Raw genomic sequence first — 22,309 nt, 5'->3', positions numbered from 1 at the left:
TCTGAACTGACCTCTGCAGATTAGGTCATTAACATAGAAAGCCTAAAACTAGCCTCAGAAAAAAGGTGATAACGCTTAGTGCCCTTCAATTTCAATTTTATTTATAAAGCTCCAAATCATAACATACGTTAACTCAGGGCACTTTACATTGTAAGGTCAAGCGTCCTGCTTAGATCGGCTGGGTTTAAGGAGGGAAATGGGGGAAAGAATAATAATGAATCAGTTTTGAGTAGAGAGAGATACCTGCAGAATGAGGACAAGGTGAGAGGAAGCTATGTGAGAGTGGAAACACAAAGTAAATGGTATGCAGTTGTGTGATATAAATACATAGGGGAGAAAGCGAGGCTTCCTCAGAAGTCTAGGCTTGTAGCAGCAAAACTAAGGGATGGCTCAGGGCTCACCTGAACCAGCCCTTATTACTGTATAAGCGTTATCAGAGAGGAAAGCTTGAAGTCTAACCTTAAATGTAGAGATGGTGTCTGCCTGGTTCCACGGGAGAGGAACGTAGCAGCTGAAGGCTCGACAAGTAAGCCTGTATTAAAGGAGCAAAGTGATCTATTGGGATAGTAGATAAGGTTTTGTGAAACTGCAAAAGTGCAGTAATTGAGCCGCGGCGAGTAAAGACTGGCTGCGGGCAGGAAGTTAGAGAACTTTGCGTTCATCCTACCTGGTCTATCTGCAATAAAGCCGTGCTTACATTATTAAGTAGATTCTTTTTTGCAGCAGCAGCAGCAGCACATTTGTATTTAATGTTTTTTTCATAAGATAAAACTGAATGCACTTTGTTACTGTTCATTTCTGTGGGACTTCTGAATGATTTATAGTGTTTTCAAACTAGGTCTGTTAAGAAATTGACACAATCTTCAGAGCCAACCTTTCAAAGTAAAAACTATTTTTTATGAGGAAGTGATTCTATGAATCTTGTTGCCATGATGGAGATTAACACCAAGACACCCCTGAATGTCTGTCTCAGTCCAATATGGTGAAATAAAAATTATCAAATTATCAAAATAATCTGGCGGGTCAGTTTGGCCAGCGGGCCGACTGTTGCCGTCACTGTCGGTCATCCAACTCAGTCTGCAGACTGCCTGTTGCCACCGCTGCAAAGCTCTGTTTGCCTGTTTATTTAAAGTTTATTAGTATTGAATGCATCGCATGTCCAAATTGCACCAAATTCGACACTGCATGTCCTTGGGCCTTTAGTAATACACGTCCCAAGTTGTAAGCTGATAAGATGAGCGATTCTCGAGATACGTGTTCCACATACAGACAAACAGAGATTTGTGGAATTAGTAGACAGATGACTTCCAGGAGGAAGGAGGAAGTATGGATGAACAAGGGGAATGTTAACATCCCACCTCCTGGTTCTCTCCTGTCAGTAAGGCTGGACACATTGAAGGGCTACGACTGATGCAGGGACATTTGTTGGATTGAGGTATGGAAGCCCTGAGGGGTTGTAGCAGAACAAAAAGTGAAGAGAGTGGCTTTTTGTATGGCCTTGCAATACTTGTATCACTTTTTTTTTTTAACCAAGTTCCCTCAGGGCTTCCATAACTAGGCGATAGAGGAAGTTGTCAGGAAGCTGGAAGTGACTGAATATTAAAGCAAAAAGCGACAAAGGGGATGCAAACAGAGAGTAAGAGGATCAGAGACAAGAAGAGGAAGAGAAAGAGGGCACGGTGGAACATGCCAGAAAAAAAAAAACTGAGCCAGCGAGACAAGACGGGTTGGCAGAGGAAGAGAGAGAGAGAGGGAGGGAGCGAGCAGGAGAGGACAAATGTGAGGATGACAGAGAGAATAGGGAGAGAGAGAGAGAGGGGCGGGAGGGAGGGAGGGAGGGAAGCCAGGAGGAGCAGGTAGCTGATGTGACTCCGCCTTGACAACTGTGTCTCCCCCCTCTGGTGGGAGGTCAGAGGAGCTGCCTGCCCCCTCCTCCCGCCCACATGCTCCTCTCTCCCCCCTCCGTCCACGGTCTTGGCTCGTCCAGGCTGTTATGTAATGAAGCTGGAAGAGGACTGAAGGAGGGACAGGAGAGTAGGGTGAGGGAGGAGAGATATATTATCTATTTAGTGTGGAAGAGGGATTTGTTAAAGGACTGTACTGGTGTTTTTGCAAATTTTACTCACTTTATTACAAACTTTTTAGATATACTCTAGGGGCCTTGAATGTCTGTACCAAATTTCATGGCACTGTATCTAATAGGTGTTGAGATATTTCAGCTTGGACTAAAGTGCACTGCATACAATTTACTGCATATGCTATTAAATGAAGTTAGCAGGAACATAAATAAGATTATAGCACCTTCCAATTGGTAAGTAGGCTACTTACTGTATGAGTAGAAATGTTTATATTTTGATGCTTTCAATAGCTTCATGATTGTATGCACTTCTATGGAAAATGCAAGTATAGTTCGCAGTATTGGCATTCTCTCCAAATCATGCAGAACCTAAACTATATACACTACCGTTCAAAAGTTTGGGGTCACTTAGAAATGTCCTTATTTTTCAAAGAAAAGCACTGTTTTTTTCAATGAAGATAACATTAAATTAATCAGAAATACACTCTATACATTGTTAATGTGGTAAATGACTATTCTAGGTGGAAACGTCTGGTTTTTAATGAAATATCTACATAGGTGTATAGAGGCCCATTTCCAGCAACTATCACTCCAGTGTTCTAATGGTACATTGTGTTTGCTAATCGCCTTAGAAGACTAATGGATGATTAGAAAACCCTTGAAAACCCTTGTGCAATTATGTTAGCACAGCTGAAAACTGTTTTGCTGGTGAGAGAAGCTATAAAACTGGCCTTCCTTTGAGCTAGTTGAGTATCTGGAGCATCACATTTGTGGGTTCGATTATACTCTCAAAATGGCCAGAAAAAGAGAACTTTCATGTGAAACTCGCCAGTCTATTCTTGTTCTTAGAAATGAAGGCTATTCCATGCGAGAAATTGCGAAGAAACTGAAAATTTCCTACAACGGTGTGTACTACTCCCTTCAGAGAACAGCACAAACGGGCTCTAACCAGAGTAGAAAGAGAAGTGGGAGGCCCCGGTGCACAACTCAGCAAGAAGACAAGTATATTAGAGTCTCTAGTTTGAGAAATAGATGCCTCACAGGTCCTCAACTGGCAGCTTCTTTAAATGGTACCCGCAAAACGCCAGTGTCAACGTCTACAGTGAAGAGGCGACTCCGGGATGCTGGCCTTCTAGGCAGAGTGGCAAAGAAAAAGCCATATCTGAGACTGGCCAATAAAAAGAAAAGATTGATATGGGCAAAAGAACACAGACATTGGACAGAGGAAGATTGGAAAAAAGTGTTATGGACAGACGAATCAAAGTTTGAGGTGTTTGGATCACACAGAAGAACATTTGTGAGACGCAGAACAGGTGAAAAGATGCTGGAAGAGTGCCTGACGCCATCTGTCAAGCATGGTGGAGGTAATGTGATGGTCTGGGGCTGCTTTGGTGCTGGTAAAGTGGGAGATTTGTACAAGGTAAAAGGGATTTTAAATAAGGAAGGCTATCACTCCATTTTGCAACACCATGCCATACCCTGTGGACAGCGCTTGATTGGAGCCAATTTCCTCCTACAACAGGACAATGACCCAAAGCACACCTCCAAATTATGCAAGAACTATTTAGGGAAGAAGCAGGCAGCTGGTATGCTGTCTGTAATGGAGTGGCCAGCGCAGTCACCAGATCTCAACCCCATTGAGCTGTTGCGGGAGCAGCTTGACCGTATGGTACGCAAGAAGTGCCCATCAAGCCAATCCAACTTGTGGGAGGTGCTTCAGGAAGCGTGGGGTGACATTTCTACAGATTACCTCAACAAATTAACAGCTAGAATGCCAAAGGTCTGCAATGCTGTAATTGCTGCAAATGGAGCATTCTTTGACGAAAGCAAAGTTTGAAGAACAAAATTAATATTTCAAATAAAAATCATTATTTCTAACCTTGTCAATGTCTTGACTATATTTTCTATTCATTTTGCAACTCATTTGATAAATAAAAGTGTGAGTTTTCATGGAAAACACGAAATTGTCTGGGTGACCCCAAACTTTTGAACGGTAGTGTAAGTCAAGACTGGTTTATATACAGTGTGAAAAAAGGAGAAAAATACCCATGTGGTTGTAAAACTTTTGGTTTTCCATCCTTTTTTTTGACATCTTAAAACAACAAGAGAAAAGCGATGTCTGATTTCCCCGTTTCCCCCACGTCTTATATTTAAAAAGAGGGGGAAAAAAAGACTAGACATCTAAAAAGATATAGATATAATAACATACAGTGATAATACAATGACCTGTCATATTTCCCCCTTTGGAGGATTCACTGGCCCAGGACTGGGAATCACTTCTTAAAAGCCCACTTCTCTATGGCATTATATATTCATGACTATAAGAAAATCTCAAAGCCAGTTGGTTATTATTTATGAAGAGATCTGATTGGAAGTTCTGGAAACCCCGAATAACTGATTGCAACGTTGCAGACCCAACTGATGCCCGCCCACTTCAAACCACTGAAAACAGCAGAAAAATATGAAAATACTGAGATTGTTTTTTTTGAACTAACTAGATCATCTTGTGTTCATGTAGGATCCCGCAGCTCTTAGTAAGATGAATGAGAATAAAAGGTTTTTATGATGTTTAAATGCCTTTGTCTGTGAGTGTGTGTTCATGGGAGTTAATGAATCTGTTAATCTGTAGGATGAGGTTCAGCCATGAGAAAAAAAACAGTGAGACAGGTGACAGAATGGAAATCACTAAAAGAAAAGGATTAAGAAATAGAGAAAGAATGCACAGAGCGCAGTGTTGTGTGATGGGGCTTCTGGTGTGGTTGTCACTGGATTTAATCTCGCTCTGAATTCTTTTTCTCAGAGAAGAGGAGGAGTGGAAAAACCCCAAATGACACAAGGAGAACGACAATTTGACAGACAAAGAGAGGAGGAAAATGAAGAAGGGAGAAGAGAGACGGGGACAGGGAGAGATGAAAGCTGGAGATTCTAAATCGGAAAAGCCATGAGGAGGAGTGTGATTTCCCTCACTTCCATCCACTGTAATTACGATCTCCCACTGTTGGGGCAAAATCTGACTTATCTCTCTCTGTGCTCCGGAACAAGTCGTCTTTTTCTCTCTCTGTTTAACTTTCCCCAGTGCTCAATAATGCTGCTTCACAGAGGGCAGAGGGAGAGAAATTCAAAGACTTGAAAGACAAACGATGAAAACTTTGCGCTGTGTGCGAGCTGCCGGCATTCAAAGAGGAACAAATGTGGAAAGGAAATGCTCTCTCAGCCAAATGAGCAGGAAAGAGGCTCATAAGGATGTGAAGAAGAGCATGGGGAATACCAAACGATGGAGAAGTAAGGACGGGGGAATACAAAGGAGGGGAGGTGGAGACAAGAAGATTGAGTGACGAAGTGACGGACAGAGAAGGCTGCAGGGCAAAGAGGGACAAAGATGAATGGACGCGGATGGAGGAGTATTGGTTTCAGAGGTGTGAGGGAACGACAGCTGGCAACGGGGGAATTGAATGGAAACAAATAAGGAGGAAAAATGGAGAGATGCATTAAAAGAGAGAGTGCGATAAGGAAGGGGTTGTTAATTCACGACAAGGTGGGGAGAAAGCCCAGGAAGCACCAGGGAGAGAGAGGAGAGGAGAGGAGAGGAGAAGGAAGGGAAAGTCAGATGGACTGAAAGGAGGAGCGATAAGGAAAGAGAAAAACCCGGGGGAAGAGGTGGAAGTTAAATAACAGGAGAGTGTGGTTAGTTGTCGTCGGAGTCATCGACCACCGGGGAAATCAGGCATGGAGATCAGCTAGAAATCACTTAACCTACTATTGAGTCTTATAAGCTCATTTTTTTGACGGCGTGTGCAATCATCCGTCCGTCTCATTTCAAGATGTTGGTGTTATTTTAAGTTTGACTTTTAACTGCAAAAATCCTCATGATTTTGGTATTAAATATGATAATATGATCCTCTTGTTTGTGCAAACTAAACCATATACCAGCTATTAACATTAATTCAGTATGGGAAACACTATATATATCATATCTCTATGTATATGGTGTAAATTAATTTCCGTCTTCATGTTCATGCCGATATATATACATACATTTCTGCGTTTACATCTAAAATATTACTTAAGCAAATACACCAAAAGTCCACATACCTTCTTTAAAGAAGGACGATGCCTCTCCACTTCCAACCACTATTGCCACCTCGCACATTGGGAGCCAGAGTCTGTGAAGAAGTGGTGATCAGGTCCCGCCAATACACAATGATTGACCAATCGTGAGTCACGGTGATAGTAACATGAATATTGTTAATACCCAAAGTCACAGTGATGTTTGGGAGGCAGTGGGTTTCATATAATATCCTTTACCCAGGTGTGTGTGTGTGGGCGCTGCAGTCATGTGTCTCCCTTAGAGAATGTGTGTGTTGTCGGGAGGTGCCAAAGACAACGATAGCTTCTGGAATAAGACCAGACCACAGTTTGTCTGCAAACACCAATTCCCCAGACGGCTTCGATCAGACGGCTTCAACTTCAAGATGGTTAGAAAACACAGGGTCGTTATGAATCTTGTTCAACTCGTTAAATGCTGGTTATTTATAAATTTGGTCAGAAATGTAGAAGTTAAATCCACCATTAATGTGTTCCATCACAGTACAGTCCTAGTATTTAGTGTACCGCTCAAAATACACGTTTAACTGTGCAGTTTCTTTTCAAGGTTGCAGAGCAGTTAGATGATCTTTGTTGGCATTGGAATAATAAAGCCCTGATTAAGTCTGTGCTATGGAAATAGATACAAGAAACAACAGTGACCATGAGTTTCAATGTCCAGTATTTTGTCATCTCATCCATCCACCACTAACTGCAGACTTTGTCCCTTTTATATACTGCATCACCTGACTTCCATTCCCAAAACCTGTGCAACTATAACATGAGAATGCTCTTATCCACTGTGTTCCATTCACACAGGAAACTGAATAAAGATTTGCCAGTGCCTGTCCAGAAGTTAAACTCTGTGTGACTTCCCACAGATGACTGTAATCCTCTTCCCATTCCAGTTGAGACCAACTGGGCTGCACAACACAACACTGCAGAGCAGCAGTGCACTGTGCCCGCCTGCAGATGCCCTCTGCACAGCTTACCTCTGTGTCCTGTCCCCCCTCCTCTCTTTTATCCCGCCGCCACTTTCTCCTTGTTTATTTATTGTGTAGATGATCTCGAGTCTCAAATTGACTTGTGGGATTGATTTGGCAACACCCTTCTCCCTCCCCTTCATCTCTCTCCTCCCTACTCCTCTCCCCTCCCTCTGTCGCCCCCTCGAAAGACTTTTGATTAATCTAGCAGCCACTTTGAGTAGCGCCGGAGAAGAAAGGGAAGTCAAACGGAAGGACAGAGGGAGGGATGAGGAAAACGGGAGGACAAAAGGAGGGTGGCATGCCTCTGTTATCCAGGCCCAAAGTTATGTGATCTATATGATAAGCAAAGCTCTTTTTGATTGAGGTCGAGAATGCAAAGCAAACTTCTTCTTTGAAGGGGAAATACAAAGAGATATATGCACACAGGGAAAAAAGAAAAAAATACAAAAGGAATAGGAAAGTAATTGGTTGCCAAGCGTTTTGTGATATAATGCAATACACAGTTGAAAGTGGTAGAAGTGGCAAAATTTGTCATTGAAATATTAGTACTTTTCAGATTTTACTTGGTGTCAGACAGTGGTAGAAAGATACATTTCCCAGTCTTTGCTTTCTTTGGCTGAAATAGCAACAGGGTTTAGCTACTGTTTATCTAATTGAGCTGAGCTGAAAGTTTCAACATTTAATCTTTATAGGTTTTAAAACAAGAACCCTGTAAAAAGGGCCTAAAATTTATATATATCACATTTAAAGATAGAGGCTACCGCTGCATGTCCAAGTTTAATATCCATGTAGAAGACATTAACATAATGTTAACTGTAATGTAAACTAATTTTGGCTGCTATTCGTATATACTTGGACAAATAGACGGAGGTTATGTGAATATCATTTGAATTGTCGCTTCAATTACATACATATTGCAAATTCTATCCTGGACAAGTAAAAACATGACCCATAGAATTTTGGTGCAGAACTGGTCCAGGAGGCGGATCCAGGAATTTTGTCACATTTAATTTAACATTGCGAAAAGTTTTTCAACATTTTCCTTGATTTCTTAGAGAATAATTCATGGACCCTGATGAAAAAGATCAGACATGCTTAGGGGGCTGATATTAATGAGTGTGTGCAATTTTGGGCAGTTTCAAATACAATTCTGGTTCTAGTGAATTTAAATTGGGTTTCATAAGGGGTCTAATGGGCCTTGGCGGAGGTATATGCTCTGCTGAGTGCAATTCTAGTTTACCATTTTATAGCCGCTCCTTTTTCCAATGACTGTATACGGAAACATTCTTTTCTTTTTTTGGCCCAAAAAGTCAAACAAAAGTATCGCTCTTACTACAGCTACATCGGAGAAAACATCGGAGACTTTTCCATTTTATAATCAAGGGCAGTGCAGTGGTTGTTCTTTCTGTGTGTGTGTGTGTGTGTGTGTGTGTGTGTGTGTGTGTGTGTGTGTGCGCGTCCTGCTCTATTTGTCATCCCAGCCATGGTCTTTGGTGACACTTTGTTCATTTGCGAAACCGACTGTTTGAGATGCAGCGATCGATCGAGCAAATAGAAGCAGGGCCCTGAGGATAGAGAGGGAGGAAGAGAGAGAGAGAGAGAGAGAGAGTGAGATGTATGTGCAGTTTTCATTTCTGACATTTGAACCTTGAAACTGGACACACATCACTGTCCTGCCTGTTTTATTTAATTCACACTGGTGTGATTGACAATGGAGATGCTTGTGGTTTACACCGGTGGTGAGAAAAAGGAAATGCAAGACTTTCTGCCGCTGCACAGCACACAGTTAGAAAGTAGAAATTTAACTCTAGGGGGAAGAATCTGCCGCACCGGATCTTTGCTTAAGTTTGTCTGTGAAAAACTTGTTTTGAGTTTGTTTTTCTATCTCCAGCTCTGGCTTTTGATCGCCCTCTGATAGCCGCACTTCCATCCATTATGTTGGCAGAACTTCTGATTTGAAATTGATTTGTCAGATAGCAACTAATGGCTCCATGAGTCGAAAACATGCTCTCCAGACTGCATTTTTCATCCGTATGAAAGATGTGTCATTTTGACAACCAGGCTGCGGCTTTATAATGCACACTTATAATTCGTCCAAGAAAAAAAAAGACAAATAAAACTTGTGTTTCAGGCATTATGTGCTGATAAAAATGGGAAAAGGGTATTTATTTATACTGACAAAAGTTTGATAGGAAAAACATTAGTTAGAGCTTTTATAAACAGGTGTATTGTATTGACTTGTCCATGGGAGCTAAGCAACTTCACAAATATATAAACTCAATTAAGACCATGAAATGATGTTGAAAGCTCAAATGAAGTTAATAAGTGTACCTTTAGTTGTTTTTTTTTGATTTTCCTGTTTTTCTGTCTACAGTTTTCATGTTAAATATGTACTATATTTAATGTAGTATTTGGAAATCCACTTTCTGCTTGGATTTAGGCAAAAAGATCAATTCTGCTCTCATATCTGTTCTTTCAATATGAAGCTTGAACCGATATGCCCTGGTTGAAATGTATTCGCACCTATCAGCCTAACCTTGCCCTTAGCATACAATGCAGAACTCCTATTGGGAAAATGTCAATTTAAGTAAGTGTGATTGAAGCATAACATTAGCATAACACCTGGAAATATATGTGGAAACCGTGAGCCTGGATCCATCGCAAATTTTCTCAGCATCACTCAAGTTAGCATGTCACGTCTCAGAAAGCACATACTTGAGAGATTTACGAGGAAAAAATGTACTTACACAAATACATGGTGGACATGTTACACGGACAAGTTCAGAAATGCGCGCGCACGCATGCACGCATGCACGCACACACGCACACACACACACTGTCTGAGTGCTGCTCCAGTGGCCAGGTTGAACATAGTTTATATGGAGAGCTATGCACATAAGAAATCCAAGGTTCCACAGGAGGGAACTCTGCAAAGTCCATTGCAAAGTGCTGTTTACTGTGACGGGACGGAGGCAATGAATTCAAAGCAGGCTCAGGAGATGTCACTTTCTAATGTACTGTATTCTGAAAGCTCTCAGTTAAGCTGTGCTGTCTCTCTCTCTCTCTCTCCTGCAGGGGAATTCTCCGTACAGTCACTCCCGAGTTTGTCTGCCCTCCAGTGTACCAGCAATCAGACTTTATTCCTCCTAAATCCCCCTTACCTAATCCTTCTCTCCCTCTCTTTTTCACCCACTTCCTATTTCCGTGCGGGACAGATATACTGTACGACGGGGAGGATGAAATAAGAGACAGCTGGAAAGCAATTGTCTTTTTATGCCACGAGGAAGCACTGTGAACATTTAAGAGAAAGAATGATCGCTCTAACACCACTGTTCCCTGTCTCCTTCTTTTTACAGTGCAGTTCAACTTGATTCCTGTGGGGCTCAGGATAGTGGCCATCCAGAGCACCAAGACAGGGCTCTATGTCGCCATGAACAGCGAGGGCTACCTCTACACTTCGGTACGGTCAGCACATGCAATGAAGTAATGCCTCAATGATGATGGGATTATATGACCTACTGATCCTTCATTTATTTTGTTAAATTAAGTTGTTTAGAAACGTTGTTTTTGTCTTCGAATATAACAGAATGAATTCAATCTATAGTGGAAACAGGGGTGCGTGTGCATGCGCGCAAAGGTCGCTCTCAGGTGCAACAGATTCTCAGAGACAGGAACACAGACTAAAGAGTGAAAGATAAGTCCTCTCTAGGGAGAAAGAACTGCACTCCATTCCAATGCTGCAGCTGAAACTATGAGGTCCCACTGACTGCGTGAACGGTAAAAACGTTACGGACCAGCATGCACTAGTGTGAGCCTGCAGGAGCTCACACTAGTGCGAGCACACGGTAGTGCAAGCAAGCAGACGGCAATTGGAGCTGCAAATAGCGCAGCACACATGCGCAGGTTCTTTGTGAAACTGTGTCGGGACGATAGACATCGCAGCATCACTTGACAAATTGTCTGTTCATCCCGACCTGGTTTCTTTTCCCTCAAACAATAACTGTGAAAGGCTGAGGCGATGACATGTACTGTCTGTGTGTGTGTGTGTGTGTGCGTGCGTGCGTGCGCGCGCGCATCAAACGGTTTCCTGCTATCGGTCACAGCAGCACTTGTATGCTACAACTCGGGGAAACAGCTCGTATGATGTTTCCTGAGAGTTATTTTGCATTGATGTGCAGAGAGAAGCGGCAGAGCTGCGCTGCACGTTTGAGAGGCAGATGGAGGAGTAGATGGAGACAGAGGCACGGATCAGAGTGCACTCTGTCAGGATGCACAGGAAAGCTCTTTCTTCAGCCCTTTTTTCCCGTTGGCACACAGGCAAATTGTGTGAGATCTTGTTTGAAGTGCATCGGTACCCTCACTTCAAAGTCCGTCTAATGCTGCCGACACGCATAGCGGCAGAGACGAGGAGGGGCGATACAGGGTTTCTATCGGGTGGAACAATCTAAAAATCCGCCTGGAAAGAACCCGTACACTGAAGTCCTCCCCCTGCCTCGTGTGCAGTGTGTGAGCATCTGTTGAGACACAAACATGCACAATGATTAATGTCTGTCCTATAACAGCTTCCCCAACCAGAGAATTCTAATGTCTTTAAGTTCAAAGCCTTCCTACATAAAGTAGTTGGAAAGTTTAGCTCGGACTGAATTCTCTTTGCCGCCTGAATTCTTTTGTGTCTTGATGTTCAATAAGGGAGATAACTCCTCAGTGACTAGACAAAAATTCAAATTAGGAATGTGGAATCTATCAGCTGCAGCTTTAAACCTCTACTTCTGATTTAAGGAAGTCAACAAGTTCACTTCAACTTTCATTTACCGAATTGTTACCATTCTGGCTATTGGTCGTACCAGCTTTGCAGTGTTAGAGATTTGGGAAACACCAGCAAAACAACTGAAATTTGACAAATGGCATAAGCCTCCTAAACCTTTTATAGATAAAATGACATTTGATCACTTCCAAACACAGTTTCCTTAAATTAGCTATTGTAGTTAACTGCATTTCTTTTTTTTAATAGGCCATCCATCCATCCATTCTATCCCTCCACGACTCCTTCCCTCTATCCCTTCCTCCATCCATCTACACATTGTCTCTCCGGCATGTTCTGGGTCTAACTGGTAATGCCTGAAAAAGTGAAATTGAACTGGGTCCATTGAACACGAAAGAGCAGCAGATCCAGAAGTCGGTGACAAAGCACAACCCTGACAGTGGCCAACACGCTTGCCTTAATATATGGGAATTCATGTTTCTTGGCTGTGATAATTAGAATAAAACCCAGGTTTAAAATGTTCAAATGCAGCCCCAACCATATTTCAACCTAAATGCAATCTTACTGTGACTGCAACCCCAAAAGAAACTTTTCCCCTATAACGAGCCCCAGAAAATGGTCCTTGAACATGACTTTTCCAGGGCTTGGAACCCCACTAGACAGTAAAAACCACACACACACACACACACACACACACACACACACACACACACACACACACACACACACACACACACACATAGAGGTTATACTTTCCTGGGCATTCTCCTGACAGAAGAAAGGTGACCCATTTTCACACAGGGAAAGAACCACAGGGAGAGAGGCAGCGGAGGGAAGAAGAGAACCTTTCGAGAGAATCCCTCGGAGATGAGAACGGAGGGAGGACAAAGCTTCTTTTACCCTTTTAATTCAAACTACCTCGTCTCCCATTGTTATGTATAAACGTGAGCACCACAGTGAGAGATGGAGAAGAAGATGGAGAACAGAAATAGAGAAAGAAGGCATGTTTTGTGCCGCCCTCAGGGTCCGGAGAGAGCCTTTACATCCTGTTATGCAAGTGTTAGCACGTGCAGGGAACTGGGCCCTTGGATCGTTCCCTGACGTGTAAGTGTTTGGAGGGGTCAAAGAACTTCAATGTAATATTTTGACATGAATATGTTGAATATTTCAGAGAGGATTTTGGTACATGTGCCATTTTGGGTCATGGTTACTGATTGTGTTCTGCTGTCTGAAGTGGAAACTGCTCTGCGGGATGAGGGGAAACTCTGTTGTTGTTTAATTACTTATGTGTGCTTTCTTTAAAGTGTTATAATTCGGAGGATGTTTGAGATAATGGCTGTTAGTTGGCGGGCGGTGGTTCGGTCTGCATTGCAGCGAGAGGAAAAAAAAGAGCAACAAACTCATGGAGAGTTATTTCCTGACTCTGCGGGTTCACTTCAGTTCATTTTTGTTTTACGGCCCAAGAACTTTACTGTTGTACTTAAATCTCACAACAACAACAAGTCAGATATTTCCTCCAGGATACCTTGGGGTCCTGGCCTATTTTTTTTAATGATTATGAATATTGCTTTTTAATATGTCCCACATAAAAAATGATCATGCCATTGTTTGGCCCCTTTGTTTTCAGCACAACATTGCCTTTATGACCAGACAATTATAATTTTCACTTTGACATAGTATATCAACATATTGGACCCAAAATACACAAGAAACATCAAATGGAAAGCATGGGGAAAAATGGGGTTTTGTACTATAGAAAACGTAAATCCAGGCTGTAAATGTAAAGATATAATTGTAAAACTGATACAACATCAAGCAACATTTAGTCATGGATGTTTTAGGGTGTCCTGCCCCTCCCTAGTATATTCAGTCTGTAGAGCAGAATCAGCAGATTCACAATTTCTTCCCATTTCTCAATGCTTTCAAAAAAATGACAAAAATATTGAGTTAAATGAAACGCCTGCGCTGTCCCATCTTTTATGATTTTACTTGTGTGTAAATGCATCAAATCTATACGATCATATCTCGGTTTATCTCGGCCTGACAACCAGCGCTCCGGCTGACTGTGTTTACGCCGTGGAAACTCCTGAGGGGTTTTTCAATATTTGGTTAATAAACATTGTAGTTTCAGTGAAATGTTAATAGAAAAAATATTGTACTTGCTTCAAGTCACTGTTGACTTTTTCAGCATTTAACCTTGATGCTGATCTTTTAACTAACCATAACTGTGAAGCCTTAAATGCTGCTATGGCTGCTATGATGGGATGTAGGAAAACAAATGAACTGTATTGTTAATGAATCATTTGCAAACACTTTTGTAACGATTCAATAACTAACAATGTTTCAGGATTTTGTTTATTAATAACATGACACAAGTTGTATTAAGTTTCCTGTAAAACCTATACACTGTTGCAATTCATGAGAAAGAAGATTTTGAGTAGATAAAGCCAACAGTTGCGTTACATTTGTTTTCACTTTTTCGAATCAAAGAGCGGATTCTCCAGGAGCAGTGTTGAGGTAAAAATCGTGACCAAGGTGGAAAGGTGCTTCCTAGTTCTTTTTGCGTAGCAATAACAAAAGGCTCACCTCGGCTGCGGCAGTGCTCCAGTGGCTACTCAGCATTAATCTTTCATGGGCCTCCCTCTCCCCTCTGCAACCTCACACACACAAGCAGATAATTACAACACTTATTTAAAGGATTTGAAAATTAAGTGCCTTCTCCCTGCTGTACATTTGCCAGTAATGGCTCTGAGCAAAAGGAAAAGTAGTTTTTCTGCCTCCGCCTTCCTCAGACCCTTCATTTATATGTATTCATCAGTTGCATCGTTCGCACTCGGTGCTTCTTTGTTGTAATTTTTCTCTCGGGAGAGCGACGCAAATGTAATTTAATCAGCAAATCTAATTTCATCAAGACACCTTTTATAAACATACACATATTTGTGGTAGTGGTGGTGGTGGTGGGGCAGCAGACAGAGAGAGACAAGGACAAAATTGAACTTGAGATCTGTTATATGGCGCTCTCCATCGATCCATCCATTCTCTATACCGCTTATAAATTGAGGGTATTGAGAGGCTAGAGCCAAATAAAGCTAAAATTAGCAACAAACAACATTCACAGCTACGGGCAGTTTATAGAGTCAAAGTCCCATGAGCAAGGTTTGGTCAAGGTCACTGATGCCCACAGAGAAATTCTCTTTTCCCGATTGCCGCTGTGAGGAGGTCAAAGGTCAGGGGAGCCTCAGAACAGCATTTAAAGTTTAAAAGAAATCGAAAATATGTTCACATTAGCTGCATTCGTTGTAGTTTTTATTTACAAAAGAGAACAAATCTAATTTTAAAAACACTCTAAACATCAACGCGCGTGACGTTTGAAAGGCTCAGTGGTGTTTCCCTTGCAAACACACACCATGAATAATTGATCGCATGCAAGTGTAGTAAATCCCCAAACTCCCCTCTTTGGTGTTGTTTAACCAGACGACACAACTTAAACCTCCGGGGACATTGCTGCAGTGAAAGTAGCTCCTGCCAGCACAAGATAATAAAACAAAATTAACTCACTTACCTCTAGTGAAGAAGCAGGAAGCCAAACATCTCACTTCATGCCCTGAGAGATGTATAAGGATGAGCCAAGTAACAATTGGGGGCTTCTTTTAGTACTCTGAAGATATGGAGAGGGGGGAGACACTGGGCTAAATGTGTGCGTTTCCACCATACAATCTACTGTGTGGGGCTAGAACACATTCGAAATGCCTTAAACTGTTTGTGGATTTGCGAGTGCACAAGCTGGATAAAAGTGTGGGAGTGACAGGCTAAATGATGGAGCCAATGTCCTTTTGTCCTCACATGAGCCTCTTGTTTTTCGGGAGGATAAAACAACATGATAATAGAGGTGAGGAGGAGAACAGGGGGAGTGAGTCACTGCGAAGCATTGGCGTTTTCTGCATTTGCATAAAAATGTGCGGGACAGGGACGGAGTTTTCTTTCAAACGAGGCCCCTGCTGACAGCCACACATAAAAAAAATATAGTTCCAAGTGGAATGAAAAGCTGGTGTCAAAATAAAATGAGATGTAGCAGATCAAACATTTTTGACCTTCCAATCCATGAAATGTAAATCTTGCGTGGCGTGTATCCATACGGCGCACATGCAAATCTGTATTCAAGGCCAGGGCTCGTCGCACTCCTTGAGGGTACGAGCGTGGCGGGGCAATTTGATTGACAGGACACGCTGGATCTTAGCACGAGTAATAACAAACAGAGCTGATTGTTGTCGCTGACTTGAGAGGGGGGGAGGAGAAAGGGGAGGAAGGGGGGAGCTTGGAGGGAGAGAGAGAAAGATGGCCTGACAGGCCCAGACTCATACCGAACATAACGTCTCCGCTGGGAGCAACAACCACCGCCACGCTCATCTTTCTTTCTCCCCCTCTGTCTCACTTGTACAGCTTTTACTCGCCTGTCAGTCTGTCTTGCTCCCTGTCCAGCCATTTGTGTCTCTTGGCCTCTCCTGTGGTTTGCCTTTTTCTTTCCCCGCCACCATCGCCACGTCCCTCCTCCCTTTGCTTTCTGTCACCCCATGAACCTCTTTTATTCAGAATATATATCCCTGTCTTCCTGTGTCCCTTATCTGCTGTCCTTGTCCTAGCTCTGTCCTCTACCTCTCTGCTCTCCTTTCCCCTCTCTCCCTTTGTCCTCCGCCTCCTCGTCCTAAAACCTTTCAAGGTCAGCTCTACCCTCTCACACTTTCACCCCACTGCTTTGTGTCACCAATCCTTTCACTGAACCCTGTCTCTTTACAGAATCATTGCTCAGTAAAATCAGATTTTTTCTGTATTTAATCTGAGACCCTTTCTTTCTCACGTTGCAATATAATGTGAGTTCAGTTTGTCAAAAACATACGTGGAGAGTGTTGTATTAAATGTTCTTTACTGAGCAGACGTAGAGAAGAGTCCTTTATTTCTTCCATGTCGATGCTGACTCAGCAAAATTGCCACCGGGGTAGACATGCACAGTTACTGGTGGAGCAAGTGTTCAAAACTAATATTTAATATTTTCCAGTGTGGACATGAAGTAAACATTATACTTAAAGCTGTATTAATCTATATTTTATATTTACAATAGATCAAATGACAATGTGATGTAAAATACATTACTTATAGTGGAAAACCTGTAGAGAACCATCAATACATTTGCAGTTCAACCCGGCCATGTGGACCATTCAAGCATCTTTCAGTTTGTTCTATTTTTTTATGATCAACTCTGTACAGTCAGACTAGGCATACAAAGTTAAAAGCAAGTGGGTGAACGTAGTGGAGAAATAAGCAGCTACAGATTTCCCTCAGGAGTTGGTGGTGACCAAAACAGAACTAAAAGGAGAGGTAATGATAGACGTCCATTCTTTAGTTGGTCAGACACATTATGCAAGTCATTGTTTGACAAACTCTCAGGTTTGATTTTAACAATGCAATTATAAAGTTAGAACATACCTGTGTTATGCTTACAGCTTGTTGCACTGCCCCCAAGTGGTCAAAACTAAGTAAATGCAAGTTTAAGTGAAATATATACACCTCAAAGTAAAAAGATCCCATTCAAGGTCATGTAGCCTATTTGAAATTTTACCTCAGAAAAAGTTTGTTTGTGAGTGTTAGCATGAAATTATACCAAAAGCGTTTTTTTTGCGGGTGAAATCAAGTTTGCACACGTAGATCAGGCCTTACTTACTTTACTAACCAAATAACCTTGCAGCCCCGCAGTGAAGCTTATAATTTTAAATATTTGAAGTAGGTGCAGCTCTAAATTGCATTGCTTTTGTACACTTATTCAGCGTGTGAGAAAAAGCCAGATAGGAAACAAATCTGTCACACCTCCCCACTGTTCCAGTTACTAAGTGACCTGCATCTAAACATTTGAACATTTTCACTTTGGTGCAGTTAATGTTAATGATAACGTGCACAAGAAGAAACTTTTTCCTAGCGCAGCCAGAAAGACCAGCCGAACGAGGAAAGAGGCCAGATGGACTGTGTGTATCCATCTGTCTTTACACATCCCCAACAACACACACCTCCTCTTCATCATCCCCCTGTCGCCTTCACCTCTGCAGTACCTTTATTCATCTGGTCACTATACATCTCTCTTTACTCTCCACCAACTGCCTCTGTTTCCATCACGTCGTAACGCCCTACAAATCTGAAAACACAGACACTTGAGAGAGAACTAAAGAGCAAATAACAGGCATGCAGGGGGTCATCAGTTATGTATCTATTTTGTCCTGTCGATTTATAGTGAAATAAATGGGTTTTTGGCAGTTTCGATATAAATCCAGGGACTTGGTGCAGGTCCATGCAGGCCTCTGTGGTGGCTGTGCAGTGCTCCTGGAGTACCAGGGCGTTAGCGAGGAGCTCAGCAGAGGTTAATGGCAGGGGGAAATTCCTTGTCATGGCTCCATTGTCTGGCGCGCTGGGACCCGCTTACCTGTGGGCACCTCCTGAAAATTGCTTTCTGATAAAAATAGAGCTCAGGCGTGGACCTGGCCCACTTTATTAGCCGTGCGCTCTGGAAAAGCCTCGCGGGCAGAGAGACAGTCGGTAGTGGGGAGGGAGGGAGGAGTGGTGGTGGGGGTCTGCGTGGTGTTGTGATATGTAGTCAAAGGCGCACACACAAAATGAACCGGTACACACACACAAACACACACTCCCCTGTGCAATTTAAACACCCTCCACATCCCCACAAACACACATGTTCAGCCAGGTATAAACAATTTGACAGAGGCAGGCAGACATAATTGGGCCGGACTCCGATACCCGGGACCATTTCTGGCCAAGCTCTCTGCAGTTAACAGGGGGGAAAGTTGGGAAAAGTAAAACTTTACTCCTCCAGATGACATTGTGGATTTGCTCTTAGAGGATAAACGAACACAGTTCCACCCGTGACCCAGCACTGAGAATCACTGATGGGGAGCAAGAAATAAAACCCATTTTCTCACAAGCAGTTGTAGGGGAGAGACAAAAATAGCTACCCTGTGAGTTTTTTCAATGCGTAAGTTGTAACACTTTGTATATTAAAGTACCCTCACCCTATTAAAGTCTCTCAGTCTGTGGACCAGGTTGAAAGTGACTTCCTCTACATAGTGCAGCGGTCGACAACTGGATTAATCTGCAGGTGAAATCACGACCAGATAGTTTGGATAATCGGATTATTTAGATTTCCCCACTGACACAGATATTCACAAGAGTCACTGGTGCTGATCTCCACTGTAGCAGCAACATTCATAGAATCACTTCCTATTCAGCAAGTTTTACAACATTCAAACGTGGACTGTAAAATCTTCATTGCAGATAAACCAGGTAAGATAAACAAACGTTTTCAAACTTAACTCTGCAGCATACAGTGTTTATTAAAAGCTCTGCGGACAACGTCCAGCACGCAAAACTATAAAAGAGCGACAGTATATAGTGGAACTGTTTTCGGAGGACTCGCTAATGATAAGGAATGATTCTAAAGTAGCTCTGGAGCATTAAGAACAGGCAGGTTTAGAACAAGCACAAGTTATTGTCCTGAGCTGCGCTACCATTCTTGCTGACAGTTAGCAAGCAGTTGGCAACCTTTGTTAGCCAGGAGAGCTTTTTTCTCCTCTTTGGTGATACTCGATTAAATGATGTAATGTGGACTCTTGAGACGAAAACGCCAAGGGCAGTAACTGTCTCAGTGCAGAGAGAATGGGAAGAAACAGAGTTAACAACATATGCACCGTCTTGGCTGGCTGTAGTTATCTTGCCCGTTATACTAGTTCGCCAACGACCTCTGAGTAATCACGTCATCACCAAGCTTGCAGAAGAAGCTTTCTGTTGTTATCCCCCCCCCCTGCCTGTCCTCTGTTTGTGGCCTCCTCTAAGCGCTCCACTGGGGACTCCTTTAGGGATGCATGGAGGCACCGGCCGCTAAATAGGGAACACCTCTCTTCACATGACCAACTTGGGTGAGATGGGATAGAGGGAAGGAGGAGGAGAGCAAGGGATGTGTGATATGGGAAGGGATGAGAAAGGAAGGGTAGGGGAAGGGGTAAAGATAGATGTGGGGCATCGAGGAGGAGGAGGATATAAGACAGGATTTCATATCCACCTAAAAATGCCGCAGCTGCATCCAGAGCCAACGCAATAGCCTTGCTGCATTTTGACAAGAGTTACAGCTGTCCCAACGAGCTGAGAGGGCAGAGCCCCGTTCTGCATTCTGATCAGTACAAACAATCCATAAACACACAGCGTCACAGTGCTGCTTATACAGGTGTATGCATAAAGCTATTTTAAAAGATATAAATGGATAGAAGAAGTTCAAGCACACAAGCTTTTTACTCAAAATTAATTTCTATGGGTAGAGTTGTTCTTTATGAATTTCATGCGGTGGCATTCTGCTGCCATGTCTTCGCAAAACCACTTAATTGGGATGGATGGTCTTTTGTGATATAGAGAGTTACCACATTCATCATCACGCTGTGTTGCATAACAGCAAGCAGGTCCTTTCTCCGTGGAGACAGGTAGAGAGAGGAAGTGTGTGAGAGGGAGAGTCTGTGGGGTTGGTTTCTCCAAGACGTGTAGTTCAATGGTTTTCGTGCAGTGCCTCTGTGGAGAGTAGGTCATATGATGCAGGACGGGGGATATATGTTCCTGTTAATTTATGAGAACAGAAACATCAAAGTCATTTTCCTCCGTGTTAAATAATTAAAAGGCAAACTGGCAAAGTAACATAGAGAGATGGGTTTTTTTGTTTGTTTTAGCAAAATCTGTTTTATATCTTTGAATTTGTACTTTTTAAATGCATTGCAGTCTGATTGTCTTCTGGCAGCCATGAATTCATCTACTATGCATCACTATATGAAATACTGTGTTCTATGCACTATGTTTTTTCACCTGTGATCTTCATATATAAACTATATGTACTGTTGTTTGGCAGCTAGGGACTTACATCTGAAAAAGCAAATGTGGGGGCAGCAAAATCCATCTGTAAACACAACATTGAGACAATATAATTTATTTCAAGCCTGTTGATTATACATCCACCAAATATGGAGTAATATCCTTCATTTGGAGTCATTTCTGCACCCCAGATGAAATTAAATCCTATACTCTCTGTAAGCTCCGTTTTGTTCTCCACCAGAAGAAATATCCGGGCGTTGAGCTATTGAATTCTACATTGTGTTTACCAGCTAGCTGCTAACTAACTTGAATATTTAGTTTTTGTACTATGCAGTTAAGTTTCTCCTTTGTTCATTAAAATCCAACGGACACATGTTGATAATTAATGACGTGTGTTGCGGGTTGAATAAAATTCTAATAGCATCAGATTAATATGGTCATATAAACAAGCTGTTGGGCTCTCAGATCATAGTGCTCTACACCTTCCAGATGGCTAATTAATTTCTATGAAAAGCCTCTTTCTATTGATTGAGCTTCTGTCATCATACATCACTAAGATCAAGTTGTTTTAGCGCAGGGAGAGAAGTGACTTTTGACTTTTATTCACCACCACACCCTCTGGTTTATTTTCCACCTCAGCTGGCCCTCACTTGTCACCGCTGAACTTCTATGAAGTTGCATGAAAGACCACACAATACCTAACACTTTTTTGCCTGTAGTTGCACATTCACATATAAAGTAGTGCCCAGTACTGATAAGGGCGAGAGACAGAAAGAAAGGGTACCAGGGAAAGCTTCTGAACTGCTGCCTGCAGCTGGATCAGCACCTTGGAGAGCTCCGCATCACACAGTCCTGGGTAGTTTGCAATAAGGACATTTTAATAGTTTTAGTTTAGCCAGAGCACTTGAAGCCTTGATTTCTAGTAGTAGAAATCAAGGCTTCTTCAGCTGTCTGACAAATACTTCACAACTATTGGCTCATTTCCATTAGCAAGCAAGACTACAACATTACAACGACGAATAACATCCAATTATATTCATGCAGGTGTAGAGCATGGACATCATCACCTGACCTCGAACTCAGAAAATGTTTACATGGACACCAATATTCTGACTTTCTCTTCAGAATAAGACATGATTTCAATTTTGATGTTTACATGAGAGAGAATATTCCAGTTGTATTTCTGTTTACATGTTACAGAGCTTAGTCTGATTATGAACTCATGTCATTAAATCCACTACACCATGCCACCATATTCCATTTTACGCGTTGTCTTTGATTTTGCAAAAGCTACAGCTTCAATTCTTCAATAGGACGTTAAAATGCGATTAAGACATACACAATGCGACTCCACATGTCTTAATTTGATAATTGCTTGTTCTGAGTGTGATCGTATTCAGACCATTGTCTTAATCTGGTTAATATCAGAATATTGGTGTCCACGTAAACATAGTCACTTTGGCTTTGCTGATACACTAGCCAGTGCATCTTATGGAA

General features: G+C 42.2%; 1 protein-coding gene across 2 annotated transcripts in view; it reads left to right on the top strand.

Moving 5' to 3' along the window:
- The window catches only part of fgf11a (fibroblast growth factor 11a), a 76,633-nt gene that overhangs the window by 41,887 nt on the left and 12,437 nt on the right, over positions 1–22,309 (top strand). For both annotated transcript variants that reach the window (XR_004611984.1, XM_034569260.1), the window contains exon 3: positions 10,503–10,606. Coding sequence is in view for 1 of the 2 variants with exons in the window: in XM_034569260.1 (XP_034425151.1) it covers positions 10,503–10,606 (104 nt within the window). In the remaining variant the exon portion in view is untranslated. The remainder of the gene's footprint in view (positions 1–10,502; positions 10,607–22,309) is intronic.

Source organism: Hippoglossus hippoglossus, chromosome 18 (genome assembly GCF_009819705.1).
Source record: "Hippoglossus hippoglossus isolate fHipHip1 chromosome 18, fHipHip1.pri, whole genome shotgun sequence".
Classification (NCBI taxonomy): Eukaryota; Metazoa; Chordata; class Actinopteri; order Pleuronectiformes; family Pleuronectidae; genus Hippoglossus; species Hippoglossus hippoglossus.
This window is presented reverse-complemented; position numbering and strand designations above follow the sequence as displayed.